Genomic DNA, 26,298 nt, shown 5'->3' on the forward strand with positions numbered 1-26,298 from the left:
GTGTGCATAAAGTCCGGGAACACTTCCAATTATTTACTGCACAAGAACCAAACATTGTACAGATATCATACATGTCATTTTGAAGAGAAACCCTGAAAGTCTTTTTTTTTTCAAGTATACCGCCACAGCGTAGTTTGGTAATTTCCTATAGTCAGCGCTAGTCGCAATCATGGCGAGATCAGGTGTGGAGCGTCGAAAACTGTACGGGCCATTCTTCTTCGCCGAGAGCACTGTCACTGGATATTCCTACTTGGCCATGTTGCAACAAAGACTGATGCCTCAGATGCGCAGACTCTCCATTCTTCTTTCAGCAGAATGGGGCTGCCGCATCGATGGATCAGCCGTTCTACAGAAGGGGACAGCTGTTTCATGAAACGGCCTCCCCGATCACCAGGTCTCACTCCGTGTGGTTTTTATCTGTGGGGATACATTAAACATCTGCTGTATGTACCGCCTCCACCACGTGATGTATCAGAGTTCTGGGAGAGAATACGGGAAGCGACTGCCACTTTCTCTTCAAAATGCAATATGTATGATATCTGTACAATGTTTAGTTCTTGTGCAATAAATAATTGAAAGTCTTCCCGGACTTTATGTACACCCTGTATAATTATTTTACGTTCAGTGATAAATTTTACGTATAATCATACGACCTAGCGGTGGGTATCGATCTTGCTGAAATCTTCATTAATTCTCTGGAAATTGCCTTCTTCAATTCTAACTCTGAATTACAAAAAGAAAATACGTTTTAATGCTCGTTATGTAGATGATATAATTATTTCCTTTGACAGCAATGACCAAGAATTAGTACAGTTGTTCAGCACATTCCATAGTATTCACGAGAAAATATGCTTTATGAAAGAAATCCACAATGAAAACACGGAGGCAGTTTTGAAATGAGATCTACGAAAACTGGCATTTAGTTTTTCGATATCAGAGATAAAGAAATACGTGTTGCAGCATTTTTGGAAATTTAATTCTATGGGAATGAAATACTGGGTGACAGCTTTTTTAGAAAAATTATGAAAAATTATAGGGAGGGTGAGGAATGCACTTCATGTTCTTTTTTGCAAGATATTCAGCAACAACATTGGCAATAAGCGGCCGCGCATTATCGTGGTGCAGCATCCAGCCTGCTTCACGGAAATGTGGTCTTTTGCGCCTGATATGGACTTGCAACGTTTTCAAGACATCCCTGGTATTTTCAGGTTACTGATGCGTGTGCAGGTACAACATCCTCATAAACCATTCCATGAATATCAAAGAATGAGATGACTACAACTTTCCCAGCAGAAGCAACCACTTTTGGTTTTTGGGGGGTTGGTGATGAAGGAGATTTCCACACTGAGCTTTGCTGTTCGCTCTTAGGATCAAAATGATGTAGCCAAGTTTCATCAGGAGTGACTACATTTGAAAGAAACTCCGGATCTTCCTCTAACATCAACTGCATGCAGATCTGCACGCGAATGTCGTTTTGTTCAGGAACCAACACTCTTGGAACCCATCGCGCACAAACACGTGTCATGTGTAATTTTTCTGTCACCAACATGTGGATGGCACCCAGTCAAATATGTAGTATTTCATACAGTAATCTGAAGGTAATTCGTCGATCCTCTCTCACAATGACAGCAGCAGTGTTTATGTTTTCTTCCGTAAGAGCGGTAACTGGAGCAACGGGTCCACATTCCTTTGAGATTGATTGTCTCCCCTCTCTAAACATTTTAAACCACCTTCGAGCTGTGCTGTAGGGGAGAACAGACTCTCCATAGGCCTCCTGTAACATTCTATAGGCCTCAGATGAAGATTTGTTCAGACGAAATCAGATTTTCAAAGCCGCATATTGTTCCTCGCGTGTTACCTCCATTGCAGTGGTAGGCGATACTGAACATGTCTGACCATGCCTGCCTCTCAGAGGCGGTAACCAGGAGTCCCAACAATGAAACTACTACGGCGTGTTTGTTGCACATTAAGCTAACAGAATATCATAAGATTAAATTTTAGCGAGAGAAATTATGACCATAAAAATTATGATCATTCTTTATTGAACATCCCTGGTATACAGAGAGATACGACTGTAATGGCACACTCTTTATCCCCCTCCCCTCTCCCCTTTTCCCAAATTGGCGCCAGCTGCCAGAGGCTGCCTAAGGCTGGTGCCTCTACTCTTTAGCCAGCCGGCGCACGCCACTAGCTCTGTACGTAGCATACTTACTCTCTGTAGGACCCGATGCCACGTTTAATGTTTAAATGTCATATACAGAGGCGATTTTTTTCCACCGCGTATGAGCTCTAGGGATTGATCGATGAGAGACTACGGAACAAAAAAGGTCTAATGAACTTATATCCGGAAATGCATGGTTTCCATGCATACTCTGTTACAGAGACTGTGGTCTAATAGGCGCTGTTATATGCAGGCACAGTTACGGTACGCATTGTTTCCTCCTAGAGGGTGGTACTGTTCCTCATACACCATGCCCTAGTGTCCTCTCCTGCGATAGTAATTGATAATGTTGCTGACTCACCTCGCAGTGAACGTGATAACAACGGTGTCTACAATGGTTCTGTATTCGAATAGAGAGCTTTCCGACATGGTGTTAACTTACGGAAAGGCAAATGGCAACGGACAGCGGGCAGCAAGGTTCTGCCAGATCTACCCCCATCAACAATAACCATAGCATTCAATGTTTGCGACAATGTTTCTCTGTTTTCTGAGACAGGGTCTTTTCAGGAAGCAGGAAATTATGAAGGACTTACCCGAAACGTTCGGACACCAGACTTGGAGGAAAATGTGCCTAATACTGTGGAAGGCGACCGCCGTGTCAGTATCAGGCAACTGGTCTGTCAGTGCAGGATAAGCCAGACGACTGCGTGGAACATTCTCCATGACAACCCTTATCACTTACAGCGCGCAGGGGATACTACTGACAGACTCTCCACATCGGGAACAGTTTTGTCACTGGTTTCTTCACCAGACGACCACCATCCCGGGATCTGTGTCATCCATCCTTTTCACAGATGAGGCTACCTTTACGTGGTATTTTCAACTTTCGTAACAGTCATCTGTAGAATAGTACGCAAAACCCCCACGGTATGGTGATAGCGAATCATCAGCATCGATGCAGCTGGAATGTGTGTGCCGGGATGATTGGCGCCCGTATTTTGGAACCAGTCTTCCTTCCACGTCGCCTAACAGTCCGGAACTATCGGTGTTTCTTGCGGGTGACTTTTCCTCCCCTTCTGGAAGAAGTGCCATTGATGACTCGAAGGATTATACGGCTGCTGCACACTGGCTTTCCTTGGCAGCCATGTTCCTTAAGGGGCCCCATTAGGCGCCTAACGTTGGAGCTTCCAACTACCAGCAGTCCCACCCTCTGTGAAGGCCCAGACCTTGCGGGCCAAGAAGCTTCCTCTGAAACAGGGTGGACAACTGCTTAGAGACATCGTCAGCCACAGATAAAGCCCGAAACCTGTTCGTCAAATGAACTGGGGAGGGCCTACGATCGGCCCCTCGGAATGTTTTTCGCTGCCTGCCAGACTTTGGAATGATCTCCCACTCGACCATGGGTGAAGGTTCAACCTCAGTGAAGGCAGTACCTGGGGCGGCCACAGTAGTAGACCGATCGGGGGCCACGTGGGACGTGCTCGACATCCCTCACTTCCCTGCGTCCGACCCCCACAGTGATGACCCTTGGGCAGCAGCCTCAAGCTGTATGACGGAATCCAAAGCAGCCCGGAAATGTGTGCGAAGGGTCACCAACTCAGCTCGCATCTGTACACAGCAATCACAGTTCCTATCCATTACTGCAGTCGCTCCCGTTTGAAGCTCGTAAAAATATGTAACAAACGAACGGTGTACTCGACTTATTAACAGAGGAATTCGAAATGCTCTCTCACTGGCAGTCGAACTGACACTGAGCTACACGAACCAAAACAACCAAACGCCTATGGGATACGAGGGTCCATAGCAACGGCGGTACTGTAATCTACGCTGTTATTAAAATAAAAATAAAAGACTGTGCTTAGTAAGCACTCGAACTACGATGGCGATTGCTGCACAAACACTTTCTCCACTTACACGTACACCATAATTACTCTACCACCGCAAACATTGGGTTACACTCGTCTGGTGTGAGACGTTCCCGGGGGGGGGGGGGGGGGGGGGGGCACTGGGGGCCGAAGCCGAACCGCACAATATCATTAGGTTCGGTGTGGGGCAGTGGTGGGGTGAGTGGACTGCTGTAGCCTGTTGTGTGGTTGTGTACCACTGAGGGCTACGGTAGGGACGAAGCCTCTCCGTCGTTTCTAAGTGCCCAGTTCCACACAATACAATACAATACAAGCACTCGAACATGCAAGAAATTACGGAAATAGTCTAGTAACTACACAGGTATCTGTAAATAAATCGCTCCTGTTGGAAGCTCGTAAAAATATATAACAAACGAACGGTGTACTCGTTTTATTAGCAGCAGAAACACGAGGTGCTCTGCCTCTGACGGTCTATCTGACAGATAATATGTGATTCTATGTGAGTATGCTTTCCTATATTTGTAAACATTTCCTGTAGTTTCGCTTATCGTAACGATACCACCTCTGTTCCACACACAATGTAGTAATATTTGTTAATGAGTACAAAACCTTCAGAAGAAGACAGTTTTAAAACTGTCGAAACCATGGTCAACTTTTAATAAACCTGTATTTTGCAACAGTTTGGCTGTTATTTTTAATCCGCTTTTGGGAATATCATAAACAGCTTGCGCACGGGCACAAAAAGAAAAAGGAAACACACCAAAGTGACGAAGTACCTCGTTTTTTGTGAAATCCTTTAATACCTCTAAGAAAACAACCGTATTGTAGAACGGGCAGACATGAAAGTCATTTTCCGTGTTAGTACAAATGTGATCAACAATATCTTATAGTCGGCGTAACATCTTTACGTAGTGAGCGTTTATTTTCAGAAGCTGGTGCAACTATGACTAGGTATGAAACCGATTCGATACAACTAATTTTCCTCCGATACCGAGTAAGTACCGAAAGAATGGTTCGATTCTAAAAGTACTCAGTATCGTAGCAAAAGTATCGCATTCTTTCTTGTATTTACTTGTATTGGAACATCCCTAAATGGGAGCCCCCTCTGTTCAAAATAGTTGGTATCTCTAATGCAGTTGCTTACGAGCACACATATTCCTTCAGTGGCAGAAGACTGTTGGGTGATTACCCATTACATCGTGGGGCGGCGGGTAAATAATCCAACTGGTCTTCACTATTTCTGTTTCATTGTTATGAAAAGACACTTAAATTGTCTTTTTCGTGCTCTACTTTCGCCGTTTACAAGAGCCTATTTTTTCTGTTAGCCAGAAAGCGATGGAGAACGTACTGGCCATAATTTCCAATCTTCAAGTATACATTACTCTTTGTACTCACTGAAAGAAAATGTTCCTACTTGCTATTTACTCAGTGGGGTCAGGAACAATGACTATAAATAAAAGTTTTGAATTCTGACTGATTGATATAGTCTTTAAAAGTTCACACGCAGAAAATATCACAATATTCGTGACAATAATAATAATTTCCCTATGGGAAACAGCACTATCACCAGTTCAGAGGTAACCTCCACGGAAAGTTCCAGATAAAACGGTCTGTCACCCTGACAACAAATCACCAGAAGTTCATTGTTGGTCTTAAAAGTGGAAAATAATATCGCCACTTGCCACGCAGTTTTGTCAGCATTATGGGCCGCACGCAAACAGTTACATCCATGAAATCCAAGCGATGCAGGATGGTGTTCATTTCTCGCGAGTTCACTTCCTACTTTTACCGAAAACGCTTTTGGTAGGTGCCCAGCTCTGACACCATCCGAGGCTCAGCGTATGCTGGCGTTTGACTGACGCGCACGGATTGATAGCTCCGTGCGAAGTGTCTCCCTCACCGCCCGTCTGGCCGTATTTATATACCGGCGCAGCGGACCGCCGAATGGAACATCAGCTGTCAACCGCTCTAGACGCAGGTAGCATCATCTAAATGCCCCCTTTCTCGGACACGTATTAATTAATGTCTCTGTCGTTAAATAATTTACAATCTTCTTAATTTTTATGAGTTAAGTTGGCTTAGCTACTGAAAAAGTCTTGAAACGTCCCCTTTGAAAAATTGTACAGGACTGTGCTTAACCTGACACACAATATTTTTAGCGCAACGCAATCTTACTTTCAAAAATCCCTACAAAAAAATGGCCCTGACTAACATTAACCTATACGTTTCACAAATCACTTACCTCACAAAAATCTTCGTTACTCGAACTACTGTAATACAGCGAGCGCCACTACTGCCAGCTAAATAAAAGATTCAAACTATGGAAGGCACTAACTACTGATAGACATACTTAGCAAATGAAAGATTTTAATAGAGAACAAACAATGTATTTACCTTAATAGTCATAATATATATAGTAGTTCATGACAAATTACAAAACTCCGCCATCTCTCTCCCCACATCCACCACTGCTGGCGGCTCACCTCCAACTGCCCAACGCTACGCGCTGTTCACATCCAGCTGCCGCTGCCCAACACTACAATGGCAGACAACAATGCAAACTAGACACAGACTGCACACAGCACAGCCAGTGATTTTTGTACAGAGGTGGCGTTACCAATAAAAAAACCTAAACAGCCTACTTACATAGCCCCCATGCTCCCCACAAAAAATTTTACAAATTGTTTTGGGCAGTGGCCAATAATGATTTGATAAAATTTTTCATAATTACAATAAAAAAGATATCAAATGCACACACTTATTGATACAATGTTGGTCAAAAGCTAAAATTTTCTCACAGTCCATAAAGACAGTCCTAATCGTTCATCACAGTAAAATAGCAGTGTTTTTCTCAAAGTCTGAGCAGTAAAAGAAAATGCACACGGAAGTAGTGGATTTCCATGCAGTCTTGAAGAAGTAGTGTTGTCCTTCCAACGAAAAGACAGTGCTGACTCTTGACATGCAGGCAGGTAATGGGCCACAACAGAGCAAACCCACAACAGAGTCATTCGAAGTTTTGAAGAATAATGGTAGGTAGGTCATCACAGAGCAGACCCACTGTAGTTCTGGTAGAGATTACGGTATTGGTGGGCCACCAGAGGTGCAGACCCACTGCAGTCCTTGTAGAAATAATGGTACTGGTGGGTCATCAAAGATGCAGACCCACTGTAGTCCTTGTATAGATGGCCAGCAGCCATCTGTTGTGACTGTGCAGGTGCACAATCACCATCGAAGAGTCTTGCAGATAATATAGCAAGTCCATAACCACCACTTGTGAACTCACAAAGTTTCTAGAATTGTCCTTAGAACCAGCAATGCTGTTATCCAGTCCCTTGCTGAATTATTAACACACGTGCAAACACTATCAGTTCCCACTTCTCACATATTGTCCATATACTATGACCAACAGAAACGTGTGCAGTGAAATGTAACTTACAAGTTACTTAATCTGATGAACTGGTGTCCATTACAATTTTATAACATAAGAATACAATTACAAAGATACAGAATATATCATTAAAGAACATAACAATACAGATAACATTTGTAGTAATAGGGGCTTTCCAAAAGAATAGAAATAAACATATACATCAGTGTTACAGGAATTATGACGTGCGTACATACATAAAAGATCAGAATAACTTTCGAAACATCAACTTCACACATGAGCATGAAAACAAAACAGAATAAATAATGTCTAAATATCTTTACAAAGAAAATAACATATTATCAGAAAAATTCTACAACAGAACAACATCAGCTAAACACATAAAGACAGGAAAAACACAAATATACAAGAGTACACAAAAACATAGTGGGATAACACAAGGAAACGACAGGGTTTCTCTTACTGCAGTATTTTGCATGGAGATCTCCCTTGGTTCATCATTATTCCCAAAAGTCCTGTCTATACCTGCGTTCTGTACTTTCTTTCGTATAACTTCTCAATACATTTCTTCCAATTCATTGCAACTCATTCTCTTATATAGTCTACCCCCTCTTAAGCTAACTTAAATCTACTGAGCTCAGATGCTAAACTAAGGGACGAGGCAATGCAGCAGCACAAAACAATTAATACAAACAGCAATGAAAAATAAATTGGAAATTGTCAAAGTAATTGCAATATTACAACTAATATAAGGCAATGAGCAGCAAACAAGAAAAATAAATCAGTAGTAAAACTGGCTTAACAGAGTAATGTATAGTGAAATTTAGTAGCACTATGCCTGGCAAACAATAGCAGAAAATGAAATAACTTATACCTAAACATGACATAGCTCAAGCAGAAAAAATAGTACACTAAAGATAACAATGCAGATAAGGGAAATGTATAATCACATCTTAATGTCTAAGTAATTAAAGTGGTGCACCACAACTATTTCTACAAAAGAAATTACCAAGTACTTGAAAAGAAAATTATGAATGCAGTTCCTGTGAAGGTAAATGTCTTTTTGTGCTCCCTCATTTTTTTTGAAAAAATTATTATTTACTCGATCTGTAGACAGAAAATATTTATATTAGTACATCTATAAAATTCTATTTTAACCAATGCTGCAGTGCAGCTAGAAACTAGATATTAAACAAAATGAGCAATCTCTCAACTAGAAAGACAATGGATGTAAAATGTTTCTCATCATTTCATTAGGCATTTTAGTAAATATCATAAATTAAGAGCACCACAGTGTAATCATATGTTTTCAAGTTCGAGCGTGTCGTATTTGCGATGCTTTCTACAAAGGAATGTCAATAGTGAGGATAATGGCCTCTTTTTTTTTTTTTTGCACCTAATGGCTTTCTTTTGTCAGACGTCTACCTCTCAGCTGGGCGCCCAAAACGCATTACGCCAAGGTCACTTACCTTTCTTGCTGAAATATTTACGACGGCAGTTTCCGCTACAGTGACAGTCTCATATAAAAATATTTCACAGGTCAAGAATTTGGGTTACAAATCTGTAGAAACAAAATCCTATTGATATAACAGTGTCCAAAAAATTTTCGTCAGCATTGTAGTACATTCACGCATTTACATCCATTTCATAACTCTTAAAGTACGATTCTTGGTTTCCAACACCCTTTTTCACAAGTCAGAGTCCCTAACCACTACTCATTATTCCTTACCTTATTTGTCGACACTTCTTCGATATTTCATCATAACAGATACGTAGCATATTCAAATAACTCATATAGCATCAGCTTATTGATCATAACCATACCGCAACAGCATAATACGCATAGTCTTCGTAATAATAACATCATAACACCTCAGTCAACTCTCAAAATCGTCGTAACTTCCTCCAATAATTTCTAAGCCTAAAAAAAATTCTCTGCTCATGTCAAAAGTGTCAGCTGCCTCAAACGTACTTTAAAAATCATAATCCCATACCAAATACATCATTCAAAGCTCTCATAGTATCACAATGGTTCTGAAAAAATATGAACAGTTCACAAAGTACAGACAAAATACAATTTCGTAAGTGTGAAGTTACCCAACTGTGTAATTGCGTAAACATGTGTCACTGATGTAGTAAAAAAAAGTTTATCTCTCACTTAAATGATCAGATAGCTGTGTAATTTGTGTGTTAGAGAAATATGGTACCGATGTGTAAAGTTGTATAAGCAAATACCATATTAGCTAGGGCTCCTTGTGCTTGTCAAACACATGGTACACAAAGTAGGCGTGTACCCCCCTGAGGATTAATGTAATTATACCCTCAGGTGTTACAGATTAGACTGCACACAGCACAGCCAGTGATTTTTATACAGAGGTGGCGTTACCAATAAAAAAACCTGAACAGCCTACTTACAGTCTTAGCTCGACTGCATTTAAACTCACAATATTGCCCATGGTTGTCGACATTTGGAAGTTTGGGTGTGGCCGTGAGTCGTGCATGGTTAGTCACATGGTAGGGCGACCACTCGCGATAAGCGGGAAATTCGGGTTCGAGTCCCGGTCCGGCACAAGTTTTCACTGTCGTCATTCTATTCTACAGCTGATGTTTGTCCTTATTCGCAGTTCAGTTCATGCATTTAAACTTTGTCGGCGGGAATTTTTAGAACAGAACTGGCTCTTAAGATTCCTTGTAATGATTGTTATTTACAATAAAGTCTCGAAACTTGGTACAGCTGTTTTATTTAATGAATGTAATCAATTGCTGTAATTAGAACTTTCTGTTAACAAATACATATCATACTTAATCTATTATGAATAAGGACATTTTCGCCCCAAATTTGGTTTTTAGTAGATAACTTGAAAACTAATAGACGTAGCTCATAGGTGTTACAGATATAAGGTTTTTAGATGAAACTGAGGCTGTGTACGAATTTTCATCTTTCTCAGTCCATTATTTAGCGCCATCGAGTTTTCGTAAAAACGCCGAGTTTGACCAAAATATTGCCCTGATCAAATTGAGACTTGTAATTTTTGACTGTGATATATGTTTTGCGCATTCTGAATAACTTTTAGCTTTCTAGCTTAATTATTTACTCTTAAAGTAATATATTTAATGAAACGTAGTGACATGATGATTCCGAGACTTCATAATGTTAGCATTAATATGCTGAAGCATACACTGACAAATTTTGCAAAAATTGTTTTAATTTTTAATTTCACTCTTAGATTATGGTAGAATCCTTTGTACGCTAAGCACAGGCGCTTTATGATGACGTGACGCCGGTAGTAGTGACCTGGGGTAATTCCCGGCACACTCTCTCGCCCCTGTACTTTTTACAATGTTACAGCGCTTGTTTCGCCTCAACATGTACGTAACAAGGAATCGCTGTTATTATTCTCGTTTGCGATTTTTGTTTTTTTACAGAAAAGACTGTCTTTACTGACGATCCTCGCAAAACAGCATTCCTCTATCGACGAAGTGATCCACGAGCTCGTCGACGCCTGCATCGGAAGTTACTCCCAGGTACGTCAAGAGAGAGGCTGAGCCGGCAACCGGTCGTAAAGGTGTAGCTAGCGATTACTGCCTTCTTCAAGGTAGCGTCCCACCACATACATCGTGCCTTGCTTTTCCTTTCTATTGTGGGCACCAGAGAGGCAGCAGCGCCCACTGAAAATGCCCATTATCCAGCCGAGCTTCGATCGTGCGACCCTTTCGTATCCTAGCACGCGCTTTACCACTAGATCACCACATCAGATACGTATATAGATAGTTCATCTATAGATTTCGATGAGTGAGTTTGCGAGTGTCAAAATACGTGATATGAGCGATCATAACTTTGATTACAATGACTTACGAGGGTTGCCCAGAAAGTCAGTGCATTTTTTTCGTCAACAATTCTTCACTGAACATAATGAGAATTACATACACGAAATAGTGGTGTTTTATCTACACACCCCACTTTTGCACGTAATCTCCATCCCTTTGTATGGCCTTCCTCGAGTGCGAAACAAGGACGTTTATGTCCTGTCGGAACCAATCCTTGTCCTGGTAGCGGAGCCAGTGCTTCACTGTGTGAATCACCTCCTCATCGTCCTCAAAATGTCTTCCACTAATGGCCGGCCGGAGTGGTCGAGCGGTTCTAGGCGCTACAGTCTGGAACCGCGCGACCGCTACGATCGCAGTTTTCGAATCCTGCCTCGGGCATGGATGTGTGTGATGTCCTTAGATTAGTTAGGTTTAAGTAGTTCTAAGTTCTAGGGGACTGAGGACCTCATATGTTAAGTCCCATAGTGCTCAGAGCCATTTGAACCATTTCTTCCACTAATGACATCCTTTAATGGTTCAAACAAGTGACAACATCAGCTCGCTGCAACATGTCAGGTGTGACAACCGTGGATGGTCTCCCCGACCGCTGCAAATCGTGGATCTCCGCTGAACCGCCTTCTGATGACCTCACCCTCCGTGCCCAGTGACTAACTGTACTTCTGTCGACAGCAGATGCTCCATAGACTTTGCACAAGCGTTTGTGAATATGCTACACATTTTTCTTTCTATGCAGCGAGAAACTGAATGACGGTATTTTGCTTGTAACGTACATGACCTACAGACGCCATTCTGAAACTGTCCTGCAGCTATGCTATCTGTCAGAAGTGACGGAAACTTGGCGCGCCCCCTCAGGAGACTTCAAATAATACGTATGTAACGTTTTACATTCGTATTACCATTTTCGGCTGAGAAAAAAATGCGCTGCATTGCTCTCTAGGAAACCCTCGTAGAAGCTTGCACTTCTTACACCCCCAAGGAGACGCAGACGTCAACATTTAACATAAACTTCAACTTGGCAGCTCTTTCTGTTGCTGAGAACATGGTGTCTTAAAAGACGGACGGATAGACGAGACCAACAGAAAATGACAAAAAAAATTTCAAGTGATGTAATTAAAAATTAACTATTCCCCGATTGATATATTGGAATATGGTTCTAGTGCTAATTGCTGTCAAAAGTACTGCAATTTCAAAGCATCTACAGTCGCATAGGAACACGAAACAGTACGAGAGAAACACAACTTCTGGAAGGAGATCCTGACGTTGATGCGGTGATCCTACTTCCGTCCTCTACCACCCACTACCACTCCCACTACCTCTCCCCCTTACCCCATCCATACCTCCTTCATACCTCTCTACGGCTCCACTTCTGAATTACTTCAAGATTCCAGATCCTCACTTCTCTCTTTAGGCCTTGAACCTCCTGGATTTGAATCCTGCAGTGTGTAATATCGGTCAATTATTGTGTTTTTTAACTGAACTTTTCTGCCAAGAAATGGATAAATCGAGGACAGAGTGAAAATGGAGTAAAGGAGAACTGAAGCGTTTGAAACTTTTTGCTGCAGAACAATGTTGAAAATTAGATAGACTCATAAGATAAGGCTTGAGGTTCTCCGCAAAATCGGCGAAGAAGGGAACGTATGGAAAACAGTGCCAAGAAGGACAGACAGGATAACAAGATATATGAGGGAATAAAATCCATATTACGAGAGGGAGCTGTAAAGGGTAAATACTGTATGAGAAGATAGAGATTGGAATACGTCAAACAAATAATTGAGGTAGTAAGCTGCAAGTGTTACCTCTGGAATGAAGAGCTTAGCGCGGGATAGAAATTCGTGGCGGGCCGCATCAAACCAGTCGGTAGCCAGATGACTCAGAAAATAAATAAATAAAAAGTTAAAAAAACCACTCTTATGGAGGCACAAGTTTTCTTCCAGGTGTCGTCAGTGTAGTGTTCCCATATGAACTGGCGATCAAGTGTGATCCCTTGATACCTCACGGTCGTAAAATGAAATAAATAAATAAAATTGCGCATGCTCTCACACGCAATACTTCACCGTAATCGTGTGTGCTGAGGTCATACTTGGATCATTCCAGCGACCGGCTGAGAATGTTAGGAAGTCCTGACTTGTTTATGGTGTTCCAATGAAGCTCACAGCTTGCAGCACTGTCATCAGAGCTGATCATGGATCACTGGTTCTGAGTCGAGCGGAAGGATTGAACCAGAGACTTGGAAGGTTCTGTGACCACCCAGTCTACGACTTCCTGTATTTGCACCATAGAGTTGACAACTGTAGGGTCCCTCCCAGAATGGTTCAAGTGTTAGGCGAATCGCCATCTGATCCCGATAACGATAGCTGCAGAGGACGCGAAAGAGTCAGTATACGATCCAAATAATTGCCCCGAATAAGCAAGAGTATTGAAATCCTAGAATTAACTGCCGAAGCATTTGTAACAAAATGACAGAGTATGAAGCGCTCCCAAAAAGAGTGGAACTCACGTAATATTAGATACAGAAAGCTACTTAAAGCCCAAATTTGTTAGCAGTGAGATTCGTGAGGAAAAGTATATATTGAAAGGGTAGGCTACTGATAAATGGAGGTGGTGTATTTGTCGCAGTAGATAAGGAAGACAAATTCCTCAAGACATAAATTGAAACTGCATGCGAGACTGTATGGGCAAGACCCAGTATCAGGCAAAACTTATTATCGGATCCTTCTATCGACCAACAAAATAATCTCCACATGTAACCGCAAACTTAGTTCACTAGTACGTAAGTTCTCCAATTACACTGTGCTCATTGGAGGAGACTTTAATCATCCAACAATCAATTGAGAAAATTGCAGCTATATAATTGGTATACGTGACAAGACGTCCTGCGAAACATTACTCAAAGCTTTCTATGAGAACTGCATAGAAAAGATTGTCCGAAATCCTACTCATGATGTAAATATGGTTCAAATGGCTCTGAGCACTATAGGACTTAACATCTGAGGTCATCAGTCCCCTAGAACTTAGAATTACTTAAACCTGACTAACCTAAGGACATCACACACATCCATGCCCGAGGCAGGATTCGAACCTGCAACCGTAGCAGTGCCTAGAACCGCTCGGCCACCCCGACCGGCGGTGGAAGTATAATGGGTCTTATAGCAACAAATAGATATCACTTCTTTGAGGATGTATACACAGAAACTAATATCAATGGCCATGGGGCATGATAGCAACAGTGATTACCAAAGTACAAAAGGCAACTGAAACAATTATAAGGATTTATGTGTTCAACAAACTAGATAAAGAGGCTGTAGTGCCGTATCTCAATACGGCACGCGAAATATTCAGCTATAGAGAGGAGCATGTAAAAGAACTGTGGTTGAGGCTTAATAGGTTAGCTGACCATGCACTTGGTAGATATGTACGTAGTAGAACAGTTTATGATGGGAAGTACCCTCTATGGTACAACCTACAGTTGCCGGCCGTTGTGGCCGAGCGGTTCTAGGCGCTTCAGTCCGGAACCGCGCAACTGCTACGGTCGCAGGTTCGAATCCTGCCTCGGGCATGGATGTGTGTGATGTCCTTAGGTTAGTTAGGTTTAAGTAGTTCTATGTTCTAGGGGACTGATGACCTCAGATGTTAAGTCCCTTAGTGCTCAGAGCCATTTGGACAATTTGAACCACTGTACAGTTCTATAGAATCAGATGCTGTTGCAATGTAGGAATGAAAAAAGTAAAGGGTATAGATAGGGAGATCATGAACCAAGCATATTTGGCTGTCAAGAAGGCGACTAACGTAGCAGATTGTTATCGAATGATCTCACAATAAATCCAAAGAAATTCTGGTCATGTGAACTGAAATTGAGGATAGCAGAGCAAAAGAAAAACTCTGAACCTCATTTTGAGACGTTCATTTACGAATGAAAATCCAGGTGTATTTCACCAATTTAACTCTCTCACCACTGCAAAGATGAGTGATACAGATACTAGTGTCAGTTGTGTTGAAAAACAGCTGAACTCGCTAAAACTAAAGAAAGCTCCAGAGACCGATGGAGTCCCCATCAGATTCAATACCGATTTTACGGCTGAGTTAGCCCTTCTTTTAACGGTAATCTACAGCAGATCCCTCGAACAAAAAACAATGCCCAGTGGTTGGAAGAAAACCCAGGTGACGCCCATTTGCAAGATGTATACCAGAAGTGATCCAAAGAACTACCGTCCAACATCTTTGACATCTCTTTGTTGTAGAATATTAAAACGTATTCTGAGCTCGAACAGAATGACCCTTCCATATCAACGGTTCCGAAAACATCGAACTTGCACTTTACTCGCTTAACAGCGTCAAAGAAATGGATTAACGCAGTGAGGTAGATCCAAAATTTCACTCAGTACCACACCTACAGTTATTATCAAATGTACCATCGTACTGAGTATCAAACGAAATTTGCGACTAGATGGTGGATTTGTTGGTAGAGAGGACGCAGTATGTTGTTACCTTGGATAGAGAATTGTCGGCATATGTAGAAATAACTTCGGGGGTGAGCCAGGGAAGACTGTACCACCTGCTAAAAAATACTGCGTCACATTTATTCAGACCTTGTAATGAATAAACTGATAAACAAGCTACATCCACTAGTTTGGTGGTACTCCTTTGTTTATCTTCCTAAGTGAATTTCATGATGTATAAATTTCTGAATACTGATCGATGTTCTGAGTATATTATCATATAGTAGTCGGCATTTAAGATCCTTTAGAAACGTCGAGAAGTGCTTCAATAACCACGCTACAAGGTTCTCGCTTAGAATGTTCAATAACTCTTGCCTGGTTTTCGTTGTTTCAGGTGCGGCGGATTCCTGGACTGTGGGAGAGAGTTGTTTACGTGATACTGCCACAGCTACCTTATTACATGAAGGACATCATTATGTTCCTGGTTTTCCAGTGGAGAATGACCGTATCGCCTCAAGCGAAAAGCTCAGAGAACCATAGCGAAACGCACTGAAATTACTGAGGAAAACACTCTTCCCTTTCCTCCATCTCTTACCGCTTTTTTCTAGTATTTCGTCCGTGACCGACACCTCCTTCTCCGTAGAAGGCTACAATACAAAGGATTGTGGCCTCAGTAATCTCCTCGTGACGCGTTTAGACGGGAGGAAAGTGTGGATAGCGCGAATAGTGTCGATAATGGCCACTTGGAGCGTAGATTTTACTCACACACAGGACGAAAGCCTATGTTACTCACTTCAAATAACGTACGATTAGTTAAAAATATGTTGAACCTCTTTTCACTTGTACCATTTGTGACTAGGTGTTCACGAAATAAAGATCATCGGGGTAGACACCTAGGATTAATCACCGAAGTACAGACACTGATTTTGTTTTTCGAATAGAACCACGGTATTTTTTCGTCAGAAGAGCAGATCATAAACGGCAAACCCAGTAATTAAATTTTTTTTTTAAATCTGACATTGGATATGGTGATTTCTGTGCTGTTACGGCCGTTAGAATTGCGAACCGGCCAGATGTTACTCTGTAAATTTTTATCAGATCTGCAAAAGAGTTCTGTCACTGAATTTGTAACTGCTTCTGGCGCAAAAAGAATCTCGTGTCTAGACTTACTTAACTAAGTGTTAGGGACAGTTGTATTTTTTAATATCATTTTCGGTAGCTTATACAGTCACAATTAATCTACAATCAACTTTATACAGCGCGTGATAGATTTTCCAAAAAGCCACCACTAAACTCAATGCACTTTTCTACTCTCAGGATAACATGTTGCCTACCTGTTCTTAGAGCATCCTTAGGTCCCTTTATGGGGGAGTGGTAGGGGTGGTAGCAGCGTTCAAGATTCGATCTAGAAGTTCATCTCGTTTATCTGTCTCATTTTTCTATACTTTTCTTCTTCACAAAGCATAGTAACAAAACAGAAAATGTGTTGGTTGGATGCTATCTCATACGTATGGTAGTATGTGTAAGATCTGTAAGTGCGTTTCATTTATTATGACTAATGAAGCGTATTTGCCTATAATTGAAAGAAACCATGATGTGTCATTCCTCCCTCGAAAATAACATGACCATTAACGAAAAATACGGTATTGCAATGCCTGTGTTATTCTGAATTATGATGCAAGGTTCCTTTGGAAATGCATGCATATCCAAAAGAACAGCCACTGCGGCGACTACAGCTGTCATGAAATACACGAAATGTAATGTCGAATATGGACAACCATCAACAGTATAAAGGAATGACGACAAGGAACATTTGGGCCGGACCTGGATGCGAACCCCCATTTTCCGCGTATCGCTAGCAGTCGCCTTACCATTTGGCTAACCGAACACGACTCACGGTCACATCCAAACTTCCATATGCCGCCAACCATGTGTCTACAACCATTACTCCTACATCCATTATGTATATTCCCACACAGGGGAAACGTTTTACTTGAATGTCACGCTGCACGGGAATATACATAATGGATGTACGAGCACCGGTTGTAGACACATGGTTGGCGGCATATGGAAGTTTGGGTCTGGTTGTGAGTTGTGCTTGGATAGCCGAATGGTAAGGTTACTTGATTTGAGGGAGGGGACCAAACAGTGAGGTCATCGGTCCCATCGGCTTAGGAAAGTATGAGGAAGGAAGTTTGCTGTGCCCTGTAGATGAAACCATCCCGGCATTTGCCTGAAGCGATTTAGGGAAATCACGGAAGACCTAAATCAGGATGGTCGGACGCGGGGTTGAACCGTCGTCCTCCCGAATGGGAGTCCTGTGTGCTACCCACTGCACCACCTCGCTCGGTGCCAAATGGTAAGGTGACTGCACGCGACAAGTGGGAAAATGCAGGTTCGAGTCCCGGCCCGGCACAACCTTTCACTGTCGTCATTCCATTACACAGCTGACGGTTGTCCGTCCATATTCGCAAATGCTTTTCATATATTAACGATAAGCATCAGTGTGCATGAAATGCATTCTGTCTCGGAAATCTTTCGTAATAGAACATTTTTGCTTCGAAAGAACATGTCCGTCTTTCATACCCCGTGTAAGTCAAATTCTAAGGTACTATGTCTCAGTCTGCCAGAAGATATTTTTCTGTGCGTAAACCAACCTTTAGGAAACGGGAAATGCTGTATTTGTTATTTTTATCTCTTTCGTTGTAAACTTTCTACTTTTAGGGCAGAAAAAGATTGCAAACCTGTGGGTAATGGTTTCCAATCTGCCAACATTAACATAAGAAAATAGGAACTGGATTAGTGCCGTATTCTTATTTTGGGCACAACAATTGTCTGAGGATATGAACAGATGTCTAATATCCCCATCAGTATATTCTCAAAGTAATGATTCAGAAAGCTGGCTACCTCATTTGCCCTTTTCTTTCCAGTGGATTCGTCATTCTTACAAAACTGCACTGTCTTATTCTTGGGTCCATGAACACAGAAGTTATACACTCGAAGTTGCCGACTGTACAGGGCATCAGTAGATGATACCTTGGTCAGTGGTATGTTCTACAGTTCGTCAATACACAGTGTTTCGACAGTAAGCTCCTCCCGTGCGTCTGCAGTTCCTGTAGAAACAATCAGCTTTTCTAAGACGCAACTCTTCCTCAGTTATAAGTTGCTTCTTTTCTTCTTCAAATGCAGTACTTCTCACTTGATTTGCTATTGATTTGAAAGTACCTGTAGTAGAAATCATCCGAGACAATAGGTTTACAGCTCTTACCCTCTACGTTCAAAATATGCTGGTCTCGCTCATATTTCTCCAAATACATCTGGTATATCCTGCTCAAATTTAACTCAGGAGACAAACAACATTTATTACTCTGCTTCCTGCAGTAGTGGGATGAACATTTCGGAGAACTTTTAATGTTAATGATTTCTGGGATGACATTGGGCCTGGTTTCATGTTTTCCTCTCTTGTCCTGTGGACGTGTAATGTTTGCTGCTATGTAACTTACAATGCGCTCTATACGCTTTTTGCTGTTTTCATATACTGGACTGAATCTATCTTGCATAGCTTAAATTCCTTTGGTCCCAACCTAACCTAAAAAGAAGCAATATAGTATGAAACTCCACTATCCTACACAGCAACACATAAACAGACATACATTTCTGAAAGTGTTGCATTTCACATGTACCTTATAATCGAAACGGCTAGTTCGACAAGCCCTTGCCCGTGTTGTTGGTCTGCGTTTGACGACGCTAGATAACGTTATTAAGTAACTTAAGTATGACTCTCATTGTTCTTGATACTCTGTTTCACGGAAGTATGTTAAGATATTATTTTCTCGTGATGTGTAAGTATCGACAAGCAGTTTCCCTAGCATTTTCAGTCTTTATCAGGCTTCTTACTTGTTACAATTTTTCCCGCAACACCTGTATATTCTTTACCCCCAGCACATTTCAACTTCCTCAGATTCCTTTTCGACCTCATTGGATTTCTATATCGCTTTCGACCGCTTTGACGACTCACATTTATATTTTCCCTTGAAGATTCACTTCCTGTATCATTACTGGGGTTAAATTCACTGCCTGAATCTGCACAAGGTTCACTCACATCACTATCGTCCGCCATGTCTCCAGCCAACAACTGGAGAAACCAAAGCCACATGCACAGGAGCCGGCATGTACTTCTCTCTACCGAGCGATAGCTCAACCGCTCTGGGGAAGAGAGAGGTACATCCTGGAGGTGCCGCTCTCCTGCCCAAAATGCAAAACGATAAACTTTCAATCACCTGTATTATCATCAGTTTCCAAAGATGCAACTAATTTTACTGCACACATAGGAGCGATGAACGGTTTTTCGTGAATTTTGAAGCTACCCACCTCTTGCACCAAAGCCTTCAATTGTTGCCCTCTCCAGTCTACAAATGATTTATGCAATATCCAGAGAGACACGATAAAAATAGGAAAACAGTGGCGACTCTGGAACAAATAAACACACTGGCTGTTGCTCGGAACCTATCAGGTGGAGGCTATAAGCCGCTTAGCTACACTAAACTTGAGGTCACAGGATACTCGCCCCTTGTCTGTCAAGTGAAAAGCCACGTCCTCCTTCCCTCCCCCCCCCCTTCTCCAGAAACCCTAGTATTTTATTGGGTACCAAAATAAGGCAGCCAATTAAACTGCAGCTGCAAGGCTACGTAAACAACATTTGAATTGTGTAAAAATGCCGCTATATTCAAAGATAGTTGGCTCTGAATTAGGTATATTGGCGCCAGCGCACACACACACACACACAGACAACACACACACACACACACACACACACACACACACACACACGCACACACACAACTGAATTTTGTGTTATGTTTGAAAACGTATTTATATGAATTTTTTGCACCAGTTCCAAAATAGGATAAGTACATAAGCTTTGTCGTAACTATAAATCAGGGTAATGCGTTACGGACTTCAGTGCAAGAATTGGCTGGATGAGTGAGAGAGAGAGAGAGAGAGAGCCAGAGACCGAGAAACGAGAGGGGGGGGGGGGGGAGGAGAAACATTGAGCTAGTGCAAGAGAGATGGCTCCTCATATATTCAGTGACAGTGTATGATTAATACGCCTAGCTGGCTGCTAAGATGTAACGCATGTCAGCTCTGCTTGTTCTGATGTTATGTACCATATCTTTCTATATTTCTGTAATGCTGCATGAAACACAAACAGACTTGCATACAGGTATTACAGAAGGAATGGGGGGCAAAACCCAAACAAACAAATTGTAGATACAAATGTTATATTTTTTTTAGATTTTCTTATAATAAATCACAAGAGTTTAGTTGTACTATGTATTTACATTCAATGTTTTGTATATTTCTCACATTTATTTATTTATTTACATTTCAGTGTAGTCTTTTTACATACACTCTAGCCAGAACGAGTGGTATTCAGAGAATAAGTTTCACAACGTTTTTAAATTTTCACACACGCGCCCAAACATAGTTAATATAACGTTTTCACATATATGCAGTAAAATCGACTGAATGTTTAGCGTCACTGCCTTTAGTGCAGGAGGATCTGGGTCCGATTCCCATCGTCACCTCACATTTTTCTGATAAAGGGAGGACTAAAGTAGGGTTTTCACTCAGCCAGGTAAATCAGCTGTTGTACATACAGCAATGACCCCACTTTGTCGTTTAGTATAAAAAGCCTATCATTTTCAGCCAAAAGTTTAAATTTGTATTGTCTTATGGCTGAAACTGCGTGCGGCTTAGACTGAATTACGTAATGACTATTCGATTTTTCACTATCATTTAACACTCAGTCCCGGTAATCATCAATGCTAAGTGCTTTTACTCATGAGTGTTTCACACATTTTGCTCCATGCATTACACAGTGTGCCTCAGTTTCGAGAGCGTGCGTTTTCCTCTCACTCTGATGGTTTCTATGATTATCTCTCCTGGCACGTCGTCTTTCATTAAACAATGTTTTTAATGAAATGTAAGATTTTAAAAATGCTATTATTAGGTTTTTTTATTGAAATGTGAAATTTTAAAAAGGCTATTACCGGAGTAAGCCGAAGTGTCAAACTACTTATGCACTTGACTTTCAGTAACATCATGACGTATATTTCTCGTTGTTGTCCGTGTCTGTGAAACACATTTTCTGGGCCGCATTTCTTCAGCGCGAAGTAATAACGAAAATCTATAAGGAGCCTGTTGGAAATATCTAAAGAAGCCATTCCTAAAACTATAGGTTTATCAAATTCAATGTTACATCTACTTAATTCGGCTTGAACCAAATTTGCATTAAATACGACAGTTCGCTTGAAATTAGGTCTTGCAATCAGAGCAGCAACTTCATATCTATCTTCACAAAGTATTACTAGCTCTACAAAATTCATTTTTCGCACATTTCGCACGGTTATGCCACAAACACTATTACTCATGAATTTGAAGAATTTTTTTTTTTAATCGTACTTTGCATCCATGTACTTCTCAGCATTAATATCGATATACGGTTTTGTCCAGTGAGCGTGGTGATGGAAGGGTGATAACTGGTGATTTTGCATAGAATAAGATATTCTGCAGACGCTGCTTTAACTTTTTTATAGTGAAACACGTAATTTTTCTTACCGTTCTGCATTTCTCTAACATTCCACTCCCGAACAATGCGTGGAAAAAGTGAATACTTGCTCGTAAATCTTTCGCTTGAGCTCTGATTTCCCTTATTTTATTACGATAATTATTTCTCCCTATCTAAGTGGGTGCCAACAGAAAATTTTCACTCACAAAGAAGAAATTTGGTGATTGAAATCTCTTGAAACGTTATTCTCGCAACGCCTTTGTTTTTGATTACTGTCATACTAAATCGCGTATCATATCCTACTTCGTGATAGTGACAGTACAAAACGAGCTGCCCGTCTTCGTACTTCTTTGATGTCCTCCATCAACCACATCTGGTGCGGATCCCATATCGCACATCAATACTCTGGAAGAGTATTGTTTATTGCTGAGTAAAAATATGATGGCTCGAGTGCCCAAACCAAATCTTATGTGAAACAACGTACAAACCTCCGGAATAATTCCGGAAAATAAATGAATGTTCATTTCGCATACATTTTATATAACATGTTTTAACGTATGTGTCAACTGGTCAGCAACCCAACACCCTACGATATCATCTAACTAAACGAAGAGGGAAGAATAAATCATTTGATATTAGTTTTGCGGTTATTACAATGTACATTTATTAAATACAAACTGACTGCAACTATCTCAGTCTAATGCATAGAAGGAATTATACACTGAAGCGCCAAAGAAACTGGTATAGGCATGCGTATTCAAACACAAACATACGTAAACAGGCAGAATATGCCGCTGCGGTGGGCAACGCCTATATAAGACAAGTGTCTGGCGCAGTTGTTAGATCGGTTACTGCTGCTACAATGGCAGGTTATCAAGATTTAAGTGAGTCTGAAAGTGGTATTATAGTCGGCGCACGAGCGATGGGACACAGCATCTCCGAGTTAGCGATGAAGTGGGATTTTAACGTACGACCATCTCACGAGAGTACCGTGAACATCAGGAATCCGGTAAAACATCAAATCTCCGACATCTCAGCGGCCGGAAAAAGATCCTGCAAGAACTGGACCGACGACGCTTGAGGAGAATCGTTCAACGTGACAGAAGCGCAATCCTTCAGCAAACTGTTGCAGATTCCAATGCTGGGCCATCAACATGTGTCAGCCTGCGAACCATTCGACGAAATATCATCGATAAGGGCTTTCGGAGCCGAACGCCCACTCGCATACCCTTGATGATTGCTCGCCACAAAGGTTTATGCCTCGCCCGAGCCCGTCAACACCGACGTTGGACTGTTGATGACTGGAACCATGTTGCCTGGTCGCACGAGTCTCATTTCAAATTGTATCGAGCGGATGGACGTGTACGGGTATGGAGGCAATAAAATGAATCCATGGTTTCTGCATGTCAGCAGGGGACAGTTCAGGCTGGTGGAAGCTCTGTAATGGTGTCGGACATTTGTAGTTGGAGTGATATGGGACCCCTGATAAGTCTAGATACGGTTCTAACAGGTGATACGTACGTAAGCATACTGTCTGACCACCTGCATCCATTCATGATCATTGTGTATTCCGTCGTACTTGGGCGGTTCCAGCAGGACAATGCGACACCCCACACGACCAGAATTGCTACAGAGTGGCTCCAGGAACACTCTTCTGAGTTTAAACAGTTCCTCTGGCCACCAAACTACCCAGACATGAACATTATTGGGCACATTTGGGATGCCTTGCAACTTGCTATTCAGAAGAGATCTCCACCCCCTCGTGTTCTTACGGATCTATGGACAGCCCTGCAGGATTCATGGTGTCAGGTGTCATCCTGCACTACTTCATACATTAGTATAGTCCATGCCACGTCGTGTTGCGGCACTCCTGCGTACCCGCAGGGGTCCTACACGATGTTAGGGAGGTGTACCCGATTCTTTCGCCCTTCAGTGAATGAGATACGCACATCAAAAAGGTTTTGCATCTCCTCGGTTCCCAGAGTTCCTGAAGATAGGCGTTAACTGTGGATATTGTATCACAGACACAGTCTCTTTGACTGTTCAGAGATGTCACTAAACCCGCCCAAAGTTGTAAACAACCATACATGAGCAGTACCTATGAGACGGAAGGGGTCCGACAGCCGATCAATTCGAGTCATTTCACCAGGAAGGAGGTACACAGCTCGTGTTGTCTGAAGTTCAACTATGCCTAGACGGTCAATACCGTGGTTCGATCGCGTCCGCACTGTTACTTTATGCCAGGAAGAGCTCTCAACAAGGGATGTGTCCAGGCGTCTCGGAGTGGACCAAAGCGATATTCTTCTGGCATGGAGGAGATACAGAGAGACATAAACTGCCGATGACATGCCTCGCTCAGGCCACCCAAGGGCTACTACTGCAGGACGATCGCTACCTACGGATTATGGCTCGGAGGAACCCTGACAGCAACGCCACCATGTTGAATAACGCTTTTCGGCAGCCACAGGACAATGTGTTACGACTCAAACTATGCGCTGTAGGCTGCATAGTGCGCAACTTCACTCCCGACGCCCATGGCGAGGTCCATCTTTGCAACCACGACACCATTCAGCGCGGTACAGATGAGCCCAACAACATGCCGAATGGACCGCTCAGGATTAGCATCACGTTCTCTTCACCGATGAGTGTATCGCATATGCCTTCAACCAGACAATCGTCGGAGACGTGTTTGGAAGCAACCTGGTCAGGCTGAAAGCCTTAGACACACTGTCCAGCGAGTGCAGCAAGATGGAGGTTCCCTGCTGTTTTGGGTTGGCATTATGTGGGGATGACGTACGTTGCTGGTGGTCATGGAAGGCACCATAACGGCTGTACGGTACGTGAATTGTATCCCCCGACCGATAGTGCAACCATATCGGCAGCATATTGGCGAGGCATTCGTCTTCATGGATGACAATTCGCGCCGCCATCGTGCACATCTTGTGAATTACTTCCTTCAGGATAACGACATCGCTCTACTAGAGTGGGCAGCATGTCCTCCAGACATGATCCCTATCGAACATGCCTGGTATAGATTGAAAAAAGCTGTTTATGGACGATGTGACCCACCAACCACTCTGAGGGATCTACGCCCAATCGCCGTTGAGGAGTGGGACAATCCAGACCAACAGTGGCTTGATAAACCTGTGGATAGTATGCCACGACGAATATAGGCATGCATCAGTGCAAGAGCACATGCTACTGGGTATTAGAGGTACTGGAGTGTACAGCAGTCTGGACCACCACCTCTGAAGGTCTCGCTGTATGGTGGTACAACAAGCAATGTGTAGTTTTCATGAGCAATAAAAAGGGGCGGAAATGATGTTCATGTTGATCTCTATTCCAATTTTCTGTACAGGTTCCGGAACTCTTGGAACAAAGATGATGCAAAACTTTTTTTGGTGTGTGTGGTTACAGTCGGTGTACATTTAATAAATGTACATTGTATGCACCCATTGCAAACCTGTCTGCGAGTCCTTTGTTCGGCTTTCTCGCTACGGACTCCTGCAAGGTCATGCAGACATTGTGGAGGTGATGTATATATTATTTCCTCATTATCTGGATGACCTCGTAGCACCACATGGCGACAAGCCAAAACAAAGTACTTACAGGGAGGCTTGCAAAGGGAGCGGCCTCTGGCATCTGTCTGTCAGTAGATGCTGAGGTGAAATTTTGTGTCTTCGATGGTAACGTTTGATGTGATACATCACTTGAATGGGAAAGTCGCGGGATGAAAGATTTTCCAGACTTCATATATGTGGAAATTGTTACGACCAATGCTCGTTTGTTGCAAGCTGAATATTCAGTCATAAAGTAATTCCTCCTTCAGAGATAATTTGATTTACTTCCGTATGATGGTCGCATTGCTGTTTTACAGTTTTGCTATTGCATAATTTCATTGGAGAATTGGGATTAGTAATTTTCACTAAGGATTTTACTTGTTGCATAATTTCGACAATGAGATAGGAGCCACTGTGCTACATAGCAATTTAGAAGCATTGATCCATCTTTCGAGTAAGTGGAAGTCCTTCAGAATCAATGCAGTTGTT

At 42.1% G+C, this 26,298-nt stretch overlaps 1 protein-coding gene across 2 annotated transcripts in view; it reads left to right on the forward strand.

The window, feature by feature from the left end:
* The window catches only part of LOC124619502 (short-chain dehydrogenase/reductase family 9C member 7-like), a 175,574-nt gene that overhangs the window by 129,073 nt on the left and 20,203 nt on the right, over positions 1 to 26,298 (forward strand). The window contains exons 7-8 of one of the 2 annotated variants that reach the window (XM_047145928.1): positions 10,841 to 10,939; positions 16,073 to 17,317. In XM_047145928.1, coding sequence (XP_047001884.1) covers positions 10,841 to 10,939; positions 16,073 to 16,231 — 258 coding nt within the window. In that variant the 3' untranslated portion in view covers positions 16,232 to 17,317. Of the gene's footprint in view, positions 1 to 10,840; positions 10,940 to 16,072; positions 17,318 to 26,298 lie in introns of those variants that run through there. The other variant, XM_047145939.1, reaches the window with a different exon arrangement.

This window comes from Schistocerca americana, chromosome 1 (genome assembly GCF_021461395.2).
Source record: "Schistocerca americana isolate TAMUIC-IGC-003095 chromosome 1, iqSchAmer2.1, whole genome shotgun sequence".
NCBI classification, from domain to species: domain Eukaryota; kingdom Metazoa; phylum Arthropoda; class Insecta; order Orthoptera; family Acrididae; genus Schistocerca; species Schistocerca americana.